The 19,197-nt window shown below is 37.4% G+C and overlaps 1 protein-coding gene across 7 annotated transcripts in view; it reads left to right on the forward strand.

Moving 5' to 3' along the window:
* Nucleotides 1–19,197, forward strand: part of Ndel1 (nudE neurodevelopment protein 1 like 1) — a 52,118-nt gene that overhangs the window by 26,451 nt on the left and 6,470 nt on the right. For 4 of the 7 annotated variants that reach the window (XM_004857501.4, XM_004857503.3, XM_004857499.3 and 1 more), the window contains exons 2-9: nucleotides 1,128–1,225; nucleotides 2,815–2,968; nucleotides 4,831–4,979; nucleotides 6,525–6,661; nucleotides 8,547–8,720; nucleotides 9,747–9,776; nucleotides 13,087–13,178; nucleotides 17,624–17,775. In XM_004857501.4, the coding sequence (XP_004857558.1) occupies nucleotides 1,140–1,225; nucleotides 2,815–2,968; nucleotides 4,831–4,979; nucleotides 6,525–6,661; nucleotides 8,547–8,720; nucleotides 9,747–9,776; nucleotides 13,087–13,178; nucleotides 17,624–17,775 (974 nt within the window). In that variant the 5' untranslated portion in view covers nucleotides 1,128–1,139. The remainder of the gene's footprint in view (nucleotides 1–1,127; nucleotides 1,226–2,814; nucleotides 2,969–4,830; nucleotides 4,980–6,524; nucleotides 6,662–8,546; nucleotides 8,721–9,746; nucleotides 9,777–13,086; nucleotides 13,179–17,623; nucleotides 17,776–19,197) is intronic. The other 3 variants (XM_013076857.3, XM_004857502.3, XM_087191811.1) reach the window with 1 other exon arrangement.

Raw genomic sequence — 19,197 nt, forward strand, 5'->3', positions numbered from 1 at the left:
ATTCTCTTTGAGCAAGGGCAAGAAAGGCTTTCTGGAAAAGGTGACAGCTGGGTTTTAAAGAAAAATAAGAGCTTTCCTAATGCAAGGAATGGAAAGCCATTTCAGGTAGAGAAGATAGCCATATCTGAAATAGCATGGGGGTATTAAGACAGTTTTGAACAATATTGCTGGGATATAAAGTGAGAGGCTTAGGAAGGGGCTATAAGAAACAGTAGGCACAAATGTAGAGTGGGCCTGATGGTTTTGGTATTCCATAACCTGATAATCAGTTGGGAGTTTTAGTTAGTCCAAATGGAAGGTTAACTAAATAGGTTTTTTCCCTCTTTCTCTGAATGCCTTGGGAGAAGAACCAACGCAAAAGATCGAGTGGTGATATGTGCCTGAAAGTCCAGCTACTCAGGAGGTTGAGCAAGTTCAATGCCAGCCTTGATAATTTAGTGAGACCTTATCTCAAAATTAAAAAAAAATTAAGGACTAGATATGTAGCTCAGTGGTAGAGTATTTGCATAGCATAGGCAAAGCCCTGGGGTTTCAATCCACAGTAGCACACTCCTTCAAAAAAAAAATCACTGAAGTTGGAGATGAGTAGATTTTTGGAAGAGGTTTTGGACTTAAATGATAATTAACAAAAAGAAGGCTTTTAGAAATGTGACAGTAGTAAATTATTGGGCATGTCTAATCTGGTAGCATCACCTGGAGTGAAATGTTCAAGCAGGGGTTTTGAGGCAGTTGTATATTAGGGAATAGTACGAAGTAGGAGCATCTCTGACAGTATGCTTTTTTCTGTCACCTGATTCCCAGAAGAACAACTGTCGGAGCTCTGTGCTGGATGATTCTGTGGGGCCAAGGGCAACACAATCCAGGGCAACACAAAATTGGCTTTGTACCAGAGGGCTTTGTTGTTTTGTCTCCTGTCATCACCTCATCTGAGATATTTGTTGTTCCTGAGTAGGGCAGTGAAGTGATGTGTATGCCTAAGTTATATGAGAGAGTTACACACTTCTAGAATGTTTGATATTTAACTCCCTCCAGAATGCTGCAGAATTAGTGTTGTCTCAGATTTTAAGCTTTTACTTAGATTCCTGTGTTCTATTAATTTATAATAGTTTGTCTTTAATATTTCATAGGCTTTCTTGATCATGGATGGTGAAGATATACCAGATTTTTCAAGTTTAAAGGAAGAAACTGCTTATTGGAAGGAGCTTTCCTTGAAGTATAAGCAAAGGTAATGTGGAAAAGTATATTAAAAGTAGGGGAATTTAAATAAAGCTGGGGATTTAGCTCAGTGGTGCTGCGGACTGCCTCACAAATACAAGGTCCTGAGTTCGAGCCCTGGTACCCAAAAAAGAAAACAAAGTAAGGGAAGGAATTTGGAATACACTGTGTCTAGGTTGTGCTCCCCCCACCCCCACTTCATACTGGAGGTTGAACCTACTTTACCCAAAGCTACATCTCCAGTCCTTTTTTATTATTTTGGAACAGAGCCTCACTAAGTTGCTAAGTTACCCATGCTTGGTTAGAATTTGTAATCCTCCTGCTTCACCCTCCTAGAGTTCTAGGATTACAGGCTTGTGCTTTTTTTTTTTTTTTTTTTAAGACAAAGCTAAATTTAGAGTTTCAGACTTCAGATTGTGATTTTAGAAATAGTTATAACATTGCTTGTATTTTAAGTAGCATAAAAATGCCATAAATCTTTATTGTTTAGAAGTAGTAGGAAAACGTAGTGTCTTCGTGAGTTCTTCTGACAGTTTGCCTCTTTGAATGTTTATTACTAGACCGGACCATCTTTGGTCTGCTGTGTGTGTACTATTTCTCCCTCACTTGCCCATTTGGAGGATGCTGTAACGGACTTCAATTCTCTCTAGGCAAGCCTTATTAGTATCTGGTGCCAGCCAAGCTTTGACAGAGGAGGATGTGCATCAGGGCTGTGGAACATTTTATATAAATTTCAATTATTTTACTTAGTTGGGAGACTTATGGATAATAACTTTTCCATACTGAACTTGTCTTAAATTTCTTTGTTAAGAATGGAATAATTTTTTACACATTTTCCTATTTTGGTTAACAGAATTTACTGAGCCTTATCAAACCTTATTGATCTGTCATTGTTGTCACTGAAGCCAGTTACTCTGTTGTACCAGTGGATATAGATGATATGTATCTATGGCAGCCACTCTTCTTTTTTGTGTCACAGATGACTTCATGTGCTGGATAAACCTATGGACCTCTCCTCTGAATGTTTGTAAATGTATAAAATTAAATAGAGACATTGCAGAGGAAACCAATTATTTGAAAGCAATTTATCTAACTATTAAACTAATTTGTAGTATAGTGATAATGTGTCAGTGCATACTAAGATCTAATGGAGTGTGTAATAACAAATTTTGAATTAGTGGTGAGAATAAATGACATTTAGAGATACCTGCAAAACTCTGTTATGATGTGAGTATCTGTGATTTCTCTTGAACAGAATTGAATAATAACCCAGTTTAAGTTGCTTTAATGAAAATAAAGATATATTTTTTCTTCCAGTTTTTAAGTTCTATGGAGGAAGAAGCTAATGATATTGAACCATGTACACTTTCATAACTGTTATAATCACTGATTTGTGAGTCTTTTGGGGGCTTATAGTTCATTTTCATTGAACCTTAAATGTATAGAGTAAAAATACAAAGTAGATTGTTTTTATTGTTTAGCATATTTTATGAGAACATATGTTTTCAGACAAAGATTATTGAATTGATGTATAATTATCTTCAAGATGATCCTGTAGTTCCTACTATTCCTCATCTTTCCCACTTTGTTTCTGATTAGCTTCCAGGAAGCTCGGGATGAGCTAGTTGAATTCCAGGAAGGAAGCAGAGAATTAGAAGCAGAGTTGGAGGCACAATTAGAACAGGCAGAGCAAAGAAATAGAGACCTGCAAGCTGATAACCAAAGATTGAAATATGAAGTGGAGGCATTAAAGGTAATTGTGACAGAACTGGCATCTAATGTACTGGATTGTATTAAAATGAGAAATAATATTTTTGAAATGCTGTGTAAGAATAGCAAGCAACCAAAAAATGTTTTAAAAAGCTTAAAGTGAATTTTTAAGTAAAATGTTTTCTTTCATTGAACCAAGAGAAAGGTGGTTCAGAGTTTAGGGGTTCACTATGAAATCTTTGGCTCTCAGTTTTCTAGCTGTAATGTTCCTAGTTATATTTTGTTTTAGTTTTTGCAGTTTTCTTTCTTTTTTGAGACAGGGTCTTCCTAGGGAGACCAGGCTGGCCTCAAACTCACAGTGATTCTTCTGCCTCAGCCTCCTGTGTGCTGGGATTATAGGTGTGCACCAGCATGCCTGGCAGTTCTTACAGTTTTCAAAAGCTACCTGATGATTTATTTTGATAAATTGTTTGCCTCATTGTGTGTATTTTAAAATTATATTTATATGAAATGTGCATTTATTTCATTGTTCATAGCCCCTTCAGTTTTGGAATTTAATTTGGTTTAAAATTTTCTCTGCTAAAAAGGAATTTTTTGGAGTGAACGGATTAATCTCTGTCCACTCTTCATCACTCTCTTTAGCCAACTGCATGGGAATATTTTTGTTAGGGAGTCGGTGGGACTGGGAAAGGTGGGGAGGCCAGGCAAGGGGTAGGGAATTTGAACTCTGAGTGGCAGTCTTTTTCTCAGTGTTTATCCTGGGTTGCATTTAGCTTGAGAACACAGAGGTTTCTCTATCATATTTGGAGATTTTTGAGACAAGGGTTTTCTTTTCTTTTCTTTTTTGTGGTACTGGGGATTGAACTCAGGGCCTTCACACTAAGTTATAGCCCTAGCCCTATTTACATATTTAACCTTTAAATATTAGTATGTTTGCTGTGTATATTGATTACATTCATTGTGGGGGTTGGTATATGTACATACCATGACACATTTTAATGCTTTTCTCCTCTGTTTAACCCTCTTTCCTTCCCTTCATTCCTAATTCCCTTTCCCATTTGCAGAGGATCTATCTACTTCATATTATCCTTTCTTTTGCTCTTTAAGTTATTTATATTTTTGGTTTCTCATAAAAGAGTAACCATGCAGTATTTATGCTTGTGTGTCTGATTTATTTCATTTCACATTAGGGTCTTAAGGTGCATCCATTTTCCTACAAATGACTCAAATTTATCTTTCTTTGTGGTTGAATAATACTCCATATAGGGCCGGGGATTTAGCTCAGTGGTTTCGCCACCTGCTGCGCAAACCCAAGGACCCCGAGTTCAATCCCCGGTACCAAAAGAAAAAAAAACAACAAAAAACTCCATATATATATCACATTTTCTTTATCCACCTGTCGATTGGCATATAGGCCACTTCGAAGATAATTGTGCTGCTATAAGCATGGGTATGCATGTATCACTGTAGTATAATTCTTTGGGCAACATACCTAGAAGGAGAATAGCTATTATTTTTTTGAGACAGGTTCTTAGTAAGGGCTCAGTGGCCCAGGTTGGGCTTGAACTTGGATCCTCCTAACTCAGCTTCCCAGAATGCTTGGCTTACAGGCATGTTCTACCATGCCTGGCAAGGGTTTCATTATTTTATTTCTTTTTAGAGAGAGTATTATTAGAGTTATTTCTGAGGGTAAAATTGTTGGCTGAATTTTATGTGAGTTAAGGTCCTTAGAATACATGTGTCGTTGAATTCTTTTAAAAATCTTATTAAAAAAATAAAACTTTGTGAAAAGGAGAGGGAAACCATCAACTCAGAGTATGGGTGAGTTCCTTGAAGTTTTTTATTGGGTTATATTCTTTATTAAAGAAGACTATATTAATAATACATCCTTCTCTATGCTTTCAGGAGAAACTAGAACATCAGTACGCACAGAGCTACAAGCAGGTTTCTGTATTAGAAGATGATTTAAGTCAGACCAGGGCCATTAAGGAGCAGTTGCATAAGTATGTAAGAGAGCTGGAGCAGGCCAATGATGACCTAGAGCGAGCAAAAAGGTAAATGGTGTGTATTTTGTGAGAAAAGTCAAAGATGGCAATCAGTGATTAAAATCTATATCATTAGGATCAACCTTTTATCTAAATCTTAGTCCCAGAACATTTCCTTTTGGTATTTCATGTCACTTGTAACTCATTGGATTGAAAGGGTCCAGAAATCCTTATCTTCCCTGATAACATTCCTCCAAGCTTTTCTTTTAATTTTTCCTTTATTTTTTTGCAGCTATTTGTTAACCCTTCTGGTTCTTCTTTAAAACTTGTCTCATGCATCCCTCCATCTTCTCTCTGTGTTTTCAGTATTACCACACTTTGTGTGTAGGTCCTCAAGCCTTACACTTGGATTCTGTAGTTATATCCTAGCAAATTTATATTCCTTTTCTTTATGTTTAAATACTGCCTAATGAATTTTTCCTAAATAATTGCATTTATAACAGTTTTCCTGTGCAACCTGTAGTGACTTGCTATTACTATTACCAAGTTTTTATGCCTCTGTAATTAGTTGTTTCCTAACTATTCCAAATCTAATTCCTATTACCTTACAGTTATTGCCTAGTATTTCTTTCCCTAATATTTATCTAGTGACTTTTTTTTTTTGGTACCGGGGATCGAACTCAGGTCCTTGCGCTTGCGAGGCAGGCAGTGGAACTACAGAGCTAAATCCCCGGCTCTATCTAGTGACTCTTAAGTGATTGACACCGAGCTGGGGTTGAACTAAGCTAGTCACTGCCCTAGGGGCTGACAGATAAGAACTCACTTGGACAAAGGCAGTAGTAAGAAGAAGGTTTATGCTGGTGCTCCAGGGCATGACAGAGAGCGCAGTGGCAGAAGCGCCTTCTGGAACTGGGGAAGCTTTTGCAGATATTGGAGCTGTCTACGAAAGAGTTAAGAGACAGTTAACTGAGTGAAGAGACAGATACTAGGGCAGAGCAGAGAGGTAGTTGAGGTATTAATATAGTTCACTTTGACTTGTCTAGACACAGTGTGGCTGAATGAGATGAGACTGGAAGATGATCGGGGCCAGATTAGGAAGAACCTAATGTGCTGTGTTTAAGAGTTACTCTTTAGGCAGTGGGGGAGCTCTTTGAAATTTTTTTTTCTTTATACAGAGGAGTAATACCGGATTTTGATTTGAGAAGATCATGCTGAGGGGTTAGAGGCAGGGAGAAGACTTGAAGATCACTGAAGGAGTAATCTAGCTTAATGGATGAAGAATTAAGGCAGGAGACTGGAGAAGGTTGGGGCTGAAGAATAAAGAGGAAATGGATTTGAGAGACATTTTGGCAGTTGCCAGGAATTGATAAAAATGGAGATGACATTCAGAGTTCCAATCTGAGGTTAGGGAATTTTGTTTTTGCAGCAGATAGCAGAGTGGGAGGGCTCAGAGTATACTGGTACGTGTTAATATTTGTTGAATGGGGTGAGATCATTCCCGCTGAACTGGGCCATGACAGCAGGGTCAGGAATGGCATTAAAATACGTTGTTTCCATTTGTATAGCTATTTTATCTGCACATGTTATTTATTTAATTCATGAATTCCTTTTTAGAGCAACAATAGTTTCACTGGAAGACTTTGAACAAAGGCTAAATCAGGCCATTGAAAGAAATGCATTTTTAGAAAGTGAACTTGATGAAAAGGAATCTTTGTTGGTTTCTGTACAGCGGTTAAAGGATGAAGCAAGAGGTAAGATTTGTAGCTTAGAGAATATTACCTTGGTGTTTATAAGCAGAAGGATCTATTTTAATATTTTTGGGGTGCTGGAGATTGAACCTGGTGCTTTGTTGTATATACTAGGCAAGTGCTGTACTACTAAACTACATCCCCAGGCCTTTTAGAAAAATTTTGAGACAAAGCCTTGCTAAATTGCCCCAGCTGGCCAGGAACTTGGAATCCTGCCTCAGCCTCCTCAGTAGCTAGGATTACAGGTGTGTGCCACCACATCTGGCCATAGCCCTCAATTTCTTTCAAACTACAGTTTATATAATTTTGAGATGCCATGTTAAGTGTTTTTAATCTGTTAATCTGTTTATACCTGTATCATCAATGCTAAGAGGTAAGTATTATAACTATTTTGTTTTACTTTTTTTTTTTGGTTTGTTTGAGACAGGGTCTCACTGTGTAGTCAGGCTGGCCTTGAGCTCACTGTGTAGCTCAGGCTGGCTTCCAACTCATGATGATTCTGCCTCAGCCTCCCAAGTGCTGGGATTATAGGTGCATGCCACCATGTCTGGCACAGCTCTTTTATAGATGAGAAAACTGAGGCAGAAAGAGTTTGAGTTTTTTGCGAGGTAATATAGTTTGTTGGCTGTGATTCACACTCTGGTTTGTATTTCAAAGATTTAACCACTGCCACTGCACATATATATTTTTAGGTTTGTTTGGGTTTTTTTTCTTAATTGATTTTACTGAAATAGTTTTGTATGTGTATAAATATTGTTGTATACGTACTGTACATATAGTTAATACTTTCCTTTAAAATCCCCCCTTTTTTCCTTATATATAATGAAATGCAGAATAAAGAATAAAATAAAAATCACTGCCAATCCCTTTGTCTGAAGAGAATCCACTAACAGTATTTCTTCCTAGTCTTTCCTGTGACTGTATATAGCCATGTCTGTATTTTTTCCTTTATATAATGCCTGTCTCACCACCCCCCCCATCATGGGGTATGTAATCCATACCATTAAATCTTTTAAAACAGGTTTTTAAAAAAAGGTTATGGAATATTCTATTGTATATAGTCTATCTATTGAATAGTGAGTGTTTGTTGGGTGTGGTGGCGCATGCCTATAATCGTAGACTGTAATCCCAGCACTTGGGAGGCTGAGGCAGGAGGATCGCCGTGAGTTTGAGGCCAGCCTGGGCAACATAGTTAGTTCAAGGCCAGCATGAACTGCATTGCGAGACCCTGTCTCAAAAAACAAAACGCCAAAAAACCTAAAAAAAATAGTGTTTTGACTAGAATCCTCATACATGATATTTGAGCATTTTAAATGATTTTCTTAGAAGAGATTCCTTTTTTTTTTCTTTTTGGTACTGGAGATCGAACTCAGGACCTTGTGCTTGCAATGCAGGCACAGTGCTGCTGAGCTAAATCCCTGGCTCTTTAGAAGAGATTCTTAGAAATGGCAAAGGAAAAGAATGTTTTTATGCTCATAAAATGCTCACTTTTTACAAAGTTGGTATCTTTCTGCTTCCTCTGACAGTGAGAGGGGTGGTTTTACGCTTTTCATCAGCATTGTCAGTAATAAAAATACTTCTAAAATGCATTCATTGAAAGATGAAAATTACTAGCTCATTGGGTTTTTTTTTTTTTTTTTTTTTTTGGTACTGGGGATTAGACTTGGAACCGTGTGCTTGTGAGGCACATGGCCGAACCACTGAGCTAAATCCCTGGCCAGGAACTGTCATTTTTATTACCTTTGAGATGAAAGCTATTAAGTATGATGTTCATTTTTGAGAAATAGTTTGTTAGGAAAAATGCCTCTGTGACATTTCAGATGTGACTTGCATGATGTATCTGCTTTCTCTAAGGAGTAGTACTGCTTTTGTTTGCAACATTTTGCAGATTTAAGGCAAGAACTAGCAGTTCGGGAAAGACAACAGGAAGTGACCCGAAAGTCGGCTCCTAGTTCTCCGACTCTGGACTGTGAGAAGATGGATTCTGCTGTCCAGGCTTCTCTCTCCTTGCCGGCTACGCCTGTTGGCAAAGGAACAGAAAACAGTTTTCCTTCCCTAAAAGGTTTGTTATGGTTTGTTGGTGAAGTAGGAATTCTTAAGGCTTAAACAGTAATTGGCAGTTTAAAAGTTGGTTTATTGCTATGTGAAGCAGGAGGAGGAATTGTTTTCCTAGGCCACTCATAGTAAGAAACAGGGAGGTGATTGCTACATTTAAAATAAAATTGCTGGGCATGGTGGTAAATGCCTGTAGTCCCAGTGCTCAGGAAACTGAGGCAGGAGGGTTGCCATGAGTTTGAGGCCAGCCTGGGCTACATAATGAGTTCAAGGTGAGCCTGAACTACATAGCAAGACCCTGTCTCAAAAAAAAAAAAAGATCAACTTATTAAAGTGCTTTTAAAGGTTTTGGTATGTGTATGATAACTTTATAAGGACTTATAAATAAATGAGTCTGATGGTGGCAAAAAAGGGAGGATGGAAGGAAGGGGGGAGCAGAATTGAGATGTGTTAGGTACATGAACCAATTCCCTGCAATGAATGTAATCATTGTGTACTGCAAACGTACTAATAAAAATTAAAAAAAACAACAACAACAAAATATTGCTACCATCAAAAAAAGTTAAAAAGTTTTAAAGGAAAATTTATTTTTTGCTGTAGCAGTGATACATGTTTATGCAGAGTTGTTTTGTTTTGTAGTGTTGGGGATTAAACCTAGGGTCTTGCATATGCTAAGCAAGTGCCCAACCACTTAGCTACACACCTAGCCCCATGCAGAAAAAATTTAAGAACTTTGAACAGACAAAAGACAATAAATAAAAACCATCTGTAATCTTTTCATTTAAAGGCAGCTGTCCTAACACTTTGAGGTTTTTTCCTGCTGTGTATGCTTGGGTATGTTTGTGTACACCTCTATCACACACAGGTTTTGGGATCATACTTAAATACGGTTTTGTTTCTTGCTTTTGCCACTTATTATATTATGGGATACTAGAGGGCTTTGCACATAAATGTACGCAGAATCTTTGTGCTGCTAGTCGGATGCACATAAGCCTGGTTCCAATAGATATGCACATTCTGTTACATGCTTCAGGAGCTGCCATCATCAAAGGTGATGTTCCAGGTAATTGATGAGTTGTATGTTGAGTAGATTCCTTTAGCCATCAGCTGTGTTTTATTTAGCCCGGATAAGGAGAAAAATTATTATTTTTTGTACTGGAGATAGAACTCAGGACCTTATGCTTTATGCTTGCCGCTGAGCTAAATCCCCAGCCCAGGAGAAAAACTATTTAGTAGCCAGTAGGTAAAACCTTAGGATGCATTTCCAAAGCTCAGTTCATATTTTTTTTATTTTTTGCAGTTTGCAGATCATATCTCAGTTACTCCCATTTCCTCAAGCTTCTTTTATACCAAACTGAAGCTATCTATCTTCCTGCCCAGTTTCAAAATACAGGGTTTTACCTTTCAGAGTGATATGAGAAGGTTTGCTGTCTGTGAAATTAGTACAGTAAGCTCTGTGCTGTTCGCAGTAGCCACTAGCCACATGTGACTGTTTATATTAATTTAAATGAAATACAATAAAAAATTCAGTTTCTCAGTGGTAGTAGCCGCATTTCAAATGATTAGATTTTCTTTTTTTTTTGGTCCCGGGGATTGAACTTGGGACGTTGCGCTTGTGAGGCAGGTGCTGGAACCACTGAGCTAAATCCCCAGCCGAATGATTAGATTTTCTTAGACTTGTTATGAGGTGAAATGAGATAAGGTATGTGAAAATGCTGTATAGTCATATGGTACTAGTGACGGTACTAATATGCACTGAGCTTGCTGCTGAGGACACAGAGCAGGCAGTATAGGTTATAGCAGTCAAGTTTTTCAGGATAATTAATATGTTTGAAGATTTCACAATTACTATAATCTAAGAACTAACAAACTTCTGGTTTCATGCCGTTAGACTTACACAGGTAAGTTCTGAAAATTCAGTTGTTCACTAAAAGCTTCTGTTGGGTGACACCCAAAGGCAGTGCCCATTCTTTAACAGCCGTTAAAGATTTTTTACTCAGGAACTTGGGGAGTTGACAGGATATAGAGCCTGTCCTGACACAGGATTAGATGTCAACCCCAGGCAGTAATATTTATCCAAATAGATACGTATTTACACTGGAACTGATAGCAGGAACTTTCATGAGCCTAGAAATTGCTGCATCTTGGGTCCCTGCAGTTTCAGGACATGAAGTCAGCACAGGTAGTACGATGAGAGGCACATGGTTAGAGAAGTCAGTGGCAAGATTGGAGAGGTGATCTCTGTAAAGTGGCCTGTCTTTCATTGCATCTTATTTGTATAATGCCTGTTTCCAAAAATGTTAAAGACAACTCACCTTAAAAGCACAGATTTAATAATACCTAAAAATACCTAAAAAATTACCTAAAAATTGAGAATAGAGAAAAATGAGATTCAGAATTACCTATCAAGAAATGTATAGCATTTACCTGTATCACATTGCATACTTGTTATATGCCATGTATCATTCAGATGTTGAGAATATAGTAGTGAATGAGATGAAGGCCTAACTTCCAGCGTGATTATATTTTAGAAGAGAAGAAGAAAAAAATCCTACAAAATGCCCAGAGTATTTTAGTTGCTGATTAGCACTCTGTGGAAAACAAACATGAAAAAAAAAAAAAAAAGAACTAATACTTATTAAGTACTTGTGTGGTAAACATTTTAAAAGTCTATTAAGTAATTACTAACAATGTTTTGACAGTAAGTGCTACTTGCCCCTTTTACATTTGAATAACGTACCCAAAGTCACATAGTTAATAAATGGCAGAATTGGTATTCAGTTCAGAGCTCTTAACTATTATAATATGCTATCTCTTAAAGATAAAGAAATAAACGTAGTTGAAAACCTTTACTGAAGCGTATGATAGAGGATGTGAGTAAATATGGTAAATACTGTGATTTTGAATGGGAATCAATCTGTAATTTTGCCTTCTTACAGAAGTCCTTAACAGGATTTTTAAAATTGAGAAGTTGATGGTAAAGTTATTCTGTTTTTTTAATGTGTGCAACAATAGTCAAGAAAAGTTTGAAGTAGGCTAATATTAGCCAGGTGTGGTGGCACACACCTGTAATTTCAGGAGTCTGCGAGGCTGAGGCAGGAGGATCTCAAGTTTGAGGCCAAGCTAGAAAACTAGTGATAATCTTGTCTCAAAATATAAAAGGGCTGGTGCTATAACTCCTCAATGTGAAGGCCCTGGGTTTAATCTCAAGCACTGCTGGAAAAAAAAAAAAGACTAGTAAAGGGTCTCAGCATTTGAAATACCAAACATAACATGCTTCTTCTGGTCATATATTGAATCAGTACATGGTACTCATTAATACGTATAGTTTTTGGGTTTTTTTATGTGAAGGTTTAAAAACATGAAAAAAAGTAGATACTTCTGGTGGAACAGACTATATTCAAATGTTTAAAGAATTCAGCCTGTAATTATGGTACATGAAGCCTACATGTTGGAAATTTAGTGGTATTAGGACAGCTGGCTATCCATTAGGAGGAAAAAAGTTTAGATCATGTCCCATATCTTAGGCAACTATAAATTACAGCTGCATTAAGTTATCTAAACATTTTTTTGGGGTGTGGTGCTGGGGATCAAACCCAGGACCCTACACATGCTAGGCAAGTGCTCTGCTACTGAGCCATATCCCATTCCCTAGATGTTAAAAAAAAATCTAAATGTAAAAAATTTAGAAAATTACTAGGAGAAAATGTTGGGAACATTTTTACAATAGTGAAATGGGGCAGCCAACTGTTCCCCCCAAAACACAAAGTTTGAAAGAAATGTCACACTGCATATATACAGCATATATGAGAGAAAGAGTGCATATCCATAGTCTGCTGTGCAGATTGGTGAAGACAGCCAAGTATAGAAAGGTGCAAAGAATAAACAGATTATTTCCAGAAGAGGAGCTTCAAATGCCTCCTTATTGTAGAAATAAAAATTAAGACAACATGACTATCGATTGCCAAAAAAAGATGATATCTAATGTTATTGAGGACACCACTATGAAGATTGCTGATATTGCCACAACTTTTTTTGTGGAGCATTTTTGCCTATTAAGGTGCAAAAAAATGGACATCCTTCTATTCTGCAGTTCTATTTTTAGGAATCTCCTCTCTAGAAATACTTAAATAGATGTTTAGCGATAAGTATCCTTGTAGCATTATTTGTAATAATGAAAAGTCAATATGGTTTAAATTATCCATCAATTTGAGAATGGTTATACCTGTTTATGATACCCCTATTCTATAGTTTATTCATAGTTTGAAATAGTATGTTGATTTTTTGAGTGTACCCTGCTTTGTAACATCAAGAATAGAATCAAATGTAAAGAGAACTGTCAGAGTCATCACTCTCCATTTCTTTTTCTCTAGCTATACCAAATGGTTTTGGAACCAGTCCACTAACTCCTTCGGCTAGGATATCAGCACTAAACATTGTGGGGGATCTCTTACGGAAAGTAGGGGTAAGCATTCAATTATTTATCACTGGGCGTTTTTACTGCCAGAGTAGTATTGAATTGTTTTTTAGCTTGAAGTGAAGGAAGAAAAAAAATGGATACCTTCCTGTGGTAAAATCTGTAATGAAGCTGAGAAGCAAAAGCATCTAGTGACTAGCAGTGACTAGTCCAAGGAGGAACCTTCAGTGTTGGGCCTGCTGTGCCTTTGCCAGAAGGGCCTGAGCTCTCAGGTTATCACTTGGCATTTTTCCTGTCTCCCCATTGCTGTGCCAGCAGCCCAGCACTCCCGTCCTTATCTGAAATACTTCCTAAGGCCTGCTGTATTATCTTTGATCATCCTTTAATCATAGTTTTTGCCCTGTCTTTATCCTCGTAGTTGTTCCCTTGTCTTTTATTTTGTGAGATGTTAGCACTTGGCTTGTGGCATTACTTAGTAGTGTACTCTTTGTCTCAGTCTTACTGTTCTTGGGTTCTCTCTACTGGCATTACAGACCAGTTTGGTTCTTGAAAAAAAATTTTTTTGAGGTATGTATAGTCTTACTGTGTTGCACCTGTGCTCAAGTGATCCTTTTGCCTAAATCCACCACAGTAGCTGGGACCACTGGCACTTACTACCATATCTCTTGCTTTCACTTCTTTCCTACTCCTCCATGAACCCTCAGATCACTTACTGTGTTGCTGTTCACTTCATGGTCTTTTGGCCATAAAGGAGACTTGCGATCTGGAATAGTCAAACAGTTGGATTACTTGAAACAGTTATAGGACCATGTAGATTTACATCATTACTATGTACTTAGCAGTTTTGGCATTAGCTTCCTTTCCCATTTCCCTCATTTGGTTTTACTTTTCTTTTTCAATAATCAACCCTTGTAGCTTCCCACCGTGCACTGTCCTTTCATTTACTTTTGTGTGAAACACTGTGAAAAAAGTAGAAACTGCATTCTACTGCATTATCAGTTTATTAAAGGAGAAATGGAAAGCCATAGCACAAAGTCTTATGTTGTCTTTTTTGGCTCATAAAATGGATTATTTTCTATCAGATTTGCTCTAAATCCTCATTTTACAATTACTACAAAAAGTAATGTGCATAAGTCACTATGCAGCACTAAAATAATATTTCCTCACTCCTAAGATAACTAACTACTTTAAAAAAACTGGGGGTCGGGGATTTAGTTCAGTGGTTATGCCGCCTGCTGCGCAAGCGTAAGGACCCAAGTTCAATCCCTGGTACCAAAAAAAAAAAACAAAAACAAAACTGGGCCAGGGATTTAGTTTAGTGGTCCCGTCGCCTGCCTTGCAAGTGCAAGGTCCTGAGTTCGATCCCCGGTACCAAACAAAACCAAACTATTTATTGTAAGAATTATGGTGTTTATCTCTGTAGCTTAAAATGATGTGCGTATTTTTCTTTATTTAATTAACTTTAAGCAAAAAAAAAAAAAAAAGTAACCCACCTCCTCTAAATTTTGTTTTTAGTTTTTATTTTTCGTTGACTATTTTTTAAAAATTTAAATAACTTTTTTGTTGAGGTTGTTATTGTTGATTGGTGCTAGGAATTGAACCGAGGATCTCACACATGTAGGGCATACATTTTTCCCCTGAACTATATCCCCAGCCCTAAATAACTATTCTTAAACTTCTGTACCTCAACCCTGTTTGCTCCTTTTCCTTCCTGCTACTCCACTTTCCCTTGTTGAGTTCTGTTGGTTGTGGGTTCCCAATTGATTGGTTCTAAAAATTGAAAAATAGGTCAAACAGCCTTTACAGTTTGGTGCCCATGTATGTATCATTAACTGTGTAACCAGGGCAGGAGCTAGGCTCTTTATATTTGTGCCACTCAACAAGTATTTTCAGCATTTTGTTCTTTATCATTTACTCAAAATGATATCATATTTATAATTGTAATCTTCTTTTTCTTAGCATTTTGAATTACCTTTCCTTCTTATGGTAGAAGAAACATACACTTTGTGATATCTCTTTCAGCTCTTCATTCATGCTCTGAGAATATCCTGATTGGCTTCTCGGGCTGTGTGGCACCACTGTCAGCCTTGAATTTCTTACACTCTTGGATTATTTGTCTATCCCTTGGCCTCATGTTTTTTCTTGTTTGTTTTGCTTCTGTAAGTAATTTATTAGAAGCAGTGATGAAAGCAGTGATGATTAATTTTTAGCTCTCACATGGTTTACCCATTAAGCTAAATTTCTCTTCTAAGAAGTCACCAAAACTTTTTGTGCAGTTATCCATCAACCCCTACATGTTTTCGTGCACATTTCACAACTCTTTGTGAAACAACTCTGTATACAACTCTGTCCGCTGACTTGAACTTGAAGTTCCTTCCCTACCTTTTTTTTTGGTACCGGGGATCGAAATCAGGTCCTTGCACTTGCAGGATAGGTGGCGGAACCACTGAGCTAAATCCCTGGCCCCTCCTTCCCTACTCTTATATCCTCTTCCCAGAGAAAACCAAATCCTCTGATTTAAACTTAATTAAATTCTTCTCTCACCTTTTGGTATTTCCTTCCTGTTATCACTGTGGCCATTATTCCTTTTTGTCTCAGTGGAAGAAGTGTCAGAATTTTGTGTCTCTGTGCTTTGGATTCCAATCCTTCTCATCTTCTCATCTTTATTTCTCTACATATGTGTTAATATTTATGTATTACACAATATTTGTTATCTATATACTGTATACTCTATATGTGATGTTTATGTGTTACATATTACCTCCCTTCCCCTGGGATCAAACCCAGGGCTTCCTGTATGCTAAGCATGTGCTTTGCCACTGAGCTATAGTTCTAACCCTTACATAATTTTTTTATTCTTAAAAAACAGAAATGAAAGCAGCTGTTCTTTCTTTTTATGCGACATCTCTCCTTAGCCATTACCCTTCTCTCTTCCCTTCACGGGTAAGCTTTTTGAAAACGTGTCTGCACTATTGTTAGCATTCCACTAAAACTGCTCACCATGATCTCAGTGCTGTCAAGTCCAATGTGTGGGGTTCTAATTTTATTTGAGACATTCATCACTGACCCCCTACCCCTGAAATGTCTTCTGTCCTCTGCTTCCCTGATGTTATTCTGTGGCTTCTCCCACCTGCCTGCCCATTTCTGTTAGTCATCTTGTTGGGTCTTTATCTGTCCACGTTTTCAGTGTTGGTTTTGCTAAGAGTTCTGTACTTAACTTCCTGATATTCAGCCCTGGTTTCCTCTTAATTCTGGGTTTGGATAGCTTCCAAATCTTTTTTTTCTTCTTTTTTTTTTTCTTTTCTTTTTTTTTTCTTTTTTTCCAAATCTTAATCTGTAGACCCCTTTTTATCTTGAAAGGATCAGGTGCTTGTATAAATGTCTAGCTGGTGCCTTAAACATAACTTGTGCCTGCCATATAATAGATGCTCAGCAGATATTTAAATGAGTGGACAAGTATCTTCCTTGGGGAATTAATAGGGAATTAATGGTTCTCAGTATCTACTGTGGATGTGTATATGTACAAGTCACTGAAGTCACTCAGCTTATCCTACAAGTTCATTACCTTTCTTCCTTCCAGTCATTATTTTATTAGCTTATTATACTTTTATCATAGGAACGAAGAAGAGAAAGAGCAGCAGTGTGTTTTTATTGCCATATCACTAAAATTGTGGGGTTGGGACGTCCAAATGGATTCTCATAATGAAGTGTACGTTATCTATAAATTTAATTTATTGCATTTCTAATCCTTTAGTGTCATGGATAACAGGAAAGGACTGTGTTTTTACAGTCTGTATCTCTTTCTTTCTCTCTCTTTTTTTTTTTTAAATTTTGCCATAGATTATATTTTCCTTTTTAGGGGTAGTCAGTGTGTTGATGGGAAGTGGGGGGAGTTGGTGAAATCTGCATGTATGAAAATAGTTGAGAAACTCCTGTTCTCTCCACATCATCTGTTGACAGAGCTTGGCACATGCCAGGTATAAAGGTACTTGATTTAGAGGCAAATGTTAAAAAGGGCAGCCAATATAAATTACAGGTGAATTTTTAATTACAGATAAAGGGTTTCAGGTAAACATTTTACAGTGTGCTTTCAGAAATAACTTCATGTGAGGTGGTGTAAGTTCTTGCATCTATTTTGTTACAATGGAAAAAACTAGTCTGAGAACCTATTAAAATAATTGGCCACATCAAAATATTCTTAATTATTTTTGGATTCTTTATAATGTTTGCTCCCATCACAAACACACACGCACACACACACACTCCAATCCCAATCCCAACCAGTAAACTGAGAGGAATAAGTAAAATACTCATTAGAAATAGAGTCAGGACAAACATTCGCTTTTTCTAATAGAAAGATTATGACTTAACTAACCATCATTATCAACTGGAAGAGTAAGGGTTGAGACTTGAAATAGAAATGTTTTGGAATGCAAAATTTGCTGTGCAGCTACTGTTTTGACACTCACATCATTCCTTTTTCCTTTTTTTAGGCTTTAGAATCCAAGTTAGCAGCTTGCAGGAATTTTGCAAAGGACCAAGCAGCACGAAAATCTTATATTTCAGGGAATGTTAACTGTGGAGTGATGAATAGCAATGGCACAAAGTTCACTCGATCAGGGCACACGTCTTTCTTCGACAAAGGGTAAGTTCTGGACTTTTTAAGTGATCAGTTTTGGAGCAGTAGTGTTTGAGAGTATTAACTGAGGTTACTGAAATCTTAAGAAGATGAATTCAGTGTGATAAACCTACCTGAAGCCTATTCTCATTCAAATCTTTGGGGACAGAAGTTTGTTGTTGTCTTTTGATCCTCATGGAGTCTGTTGCCCCGGGAACCTTTTGTTCTGGGAGCAGACTCTTAAAAGGCAGCAGTGCTGGACTTAGGAGGTTCTGCCTAGCTGGGGTGTGGTCCCCATTCTGCAGGTGCTTACAGTTTGGTAGACTTGCTCAGGAAATTTTTTTAAATGCAGAAGAGAACACTGTAATTATGTATATGCAAACTCTAGCAAACCGTTTATCTGAAGGTTTTAGAAATATACAAAGCCCTGAAGTATTTAGGCATTCTCAGTGTAGGAGATACAACTTCTTTATGAAGTGAAGATTTTTTTTGGGATGACTGTTATTTTTAAAAACTCATCTTAAGATTAGGGGCCAGGGATTTAGCTCAGTGGTTCCGTCACCTGCCTCACAAGCAGAAGGACCCGAGTTCGATCCCCGGTACCAAAATAAAAGATTGAAGCAGTGGTATATCCTTAATGCAAAAAATTCCACTTGATATAGAAGTATGTGAAGTAAAAAATAACTGTTGTCTGTTTTCATATTTTTTGCATGCCTTTTTTTTTGGAGGGGGGTACTGAGGATCAAACTCGGGACCTTGTGCTTGCGAGGCAGGTGGCGGAACCACAGAGCTAAATCCTGGCCCCTGCATTCCTTATTTTTAAGGATCTAAAATCATATTTTTATGCATCTGCTATAAACTTTTTACAATACCCAGGATTATACTTTATTGTTTTGCAACATGCCTGTTATGACTTACATTGCCAGTATCTTTCCATATCAGGACATGTAACTGCCTCATATTTTAAAATTTAAATAGTGCATGGCAATCCTTTTGTTATGGACATGTCTTGATATAGGGAACTCGTGATTGCCTGTGGTCTGGGGATACTGACCATCTTACCTTAGGTAATGTGCTGGAATAGCACCTAGGCACTCATGACCGTCTTCTGTCTCTGCTTTAAGTCGTATGGGTAGTTCTTTCTTGTTTTTCTGTTGAAGCAATGCAGGGAAAACAAATTTTCATAATTTCTTAAAGGAGCTTATATTTTTTACTGTCCTCAATAATCATGACATGTTACAGCAGGCCAGATTTGATACACAATCCACTCTGGTTCTGGTTCTGGTTCATCTTCATTACTTAAGAAAATTCTATCCTGAAATATTTACAGTTCATTAAGGACATTTGATTAAAAACATATTCTAGGGTCAGGGATTTAGCTCAGTGGTTCTACCGCCTGCCTCACAAGCGCAAGGACCCAAGTTTGATCCCTGGTACCAAAAAAACCCC

This window comes from Heterocephalus glaber, unplaced genomic scaffold (assembly GCF_053883595.1).
Source record: "Heterocephalus glaber isolate CG9 unplaced genomic scaffold, H.glaber_assembly_v1.0 deba00001564, whole genome shotgun sequence".
Taxonomy (NCBI): domain Eukaryota; kingdom Metazoa; phylum Chordata; class Mammalia; order Rodentia; family Bathyergidae; genus Heterocephalus; species Heterocephalus glaber.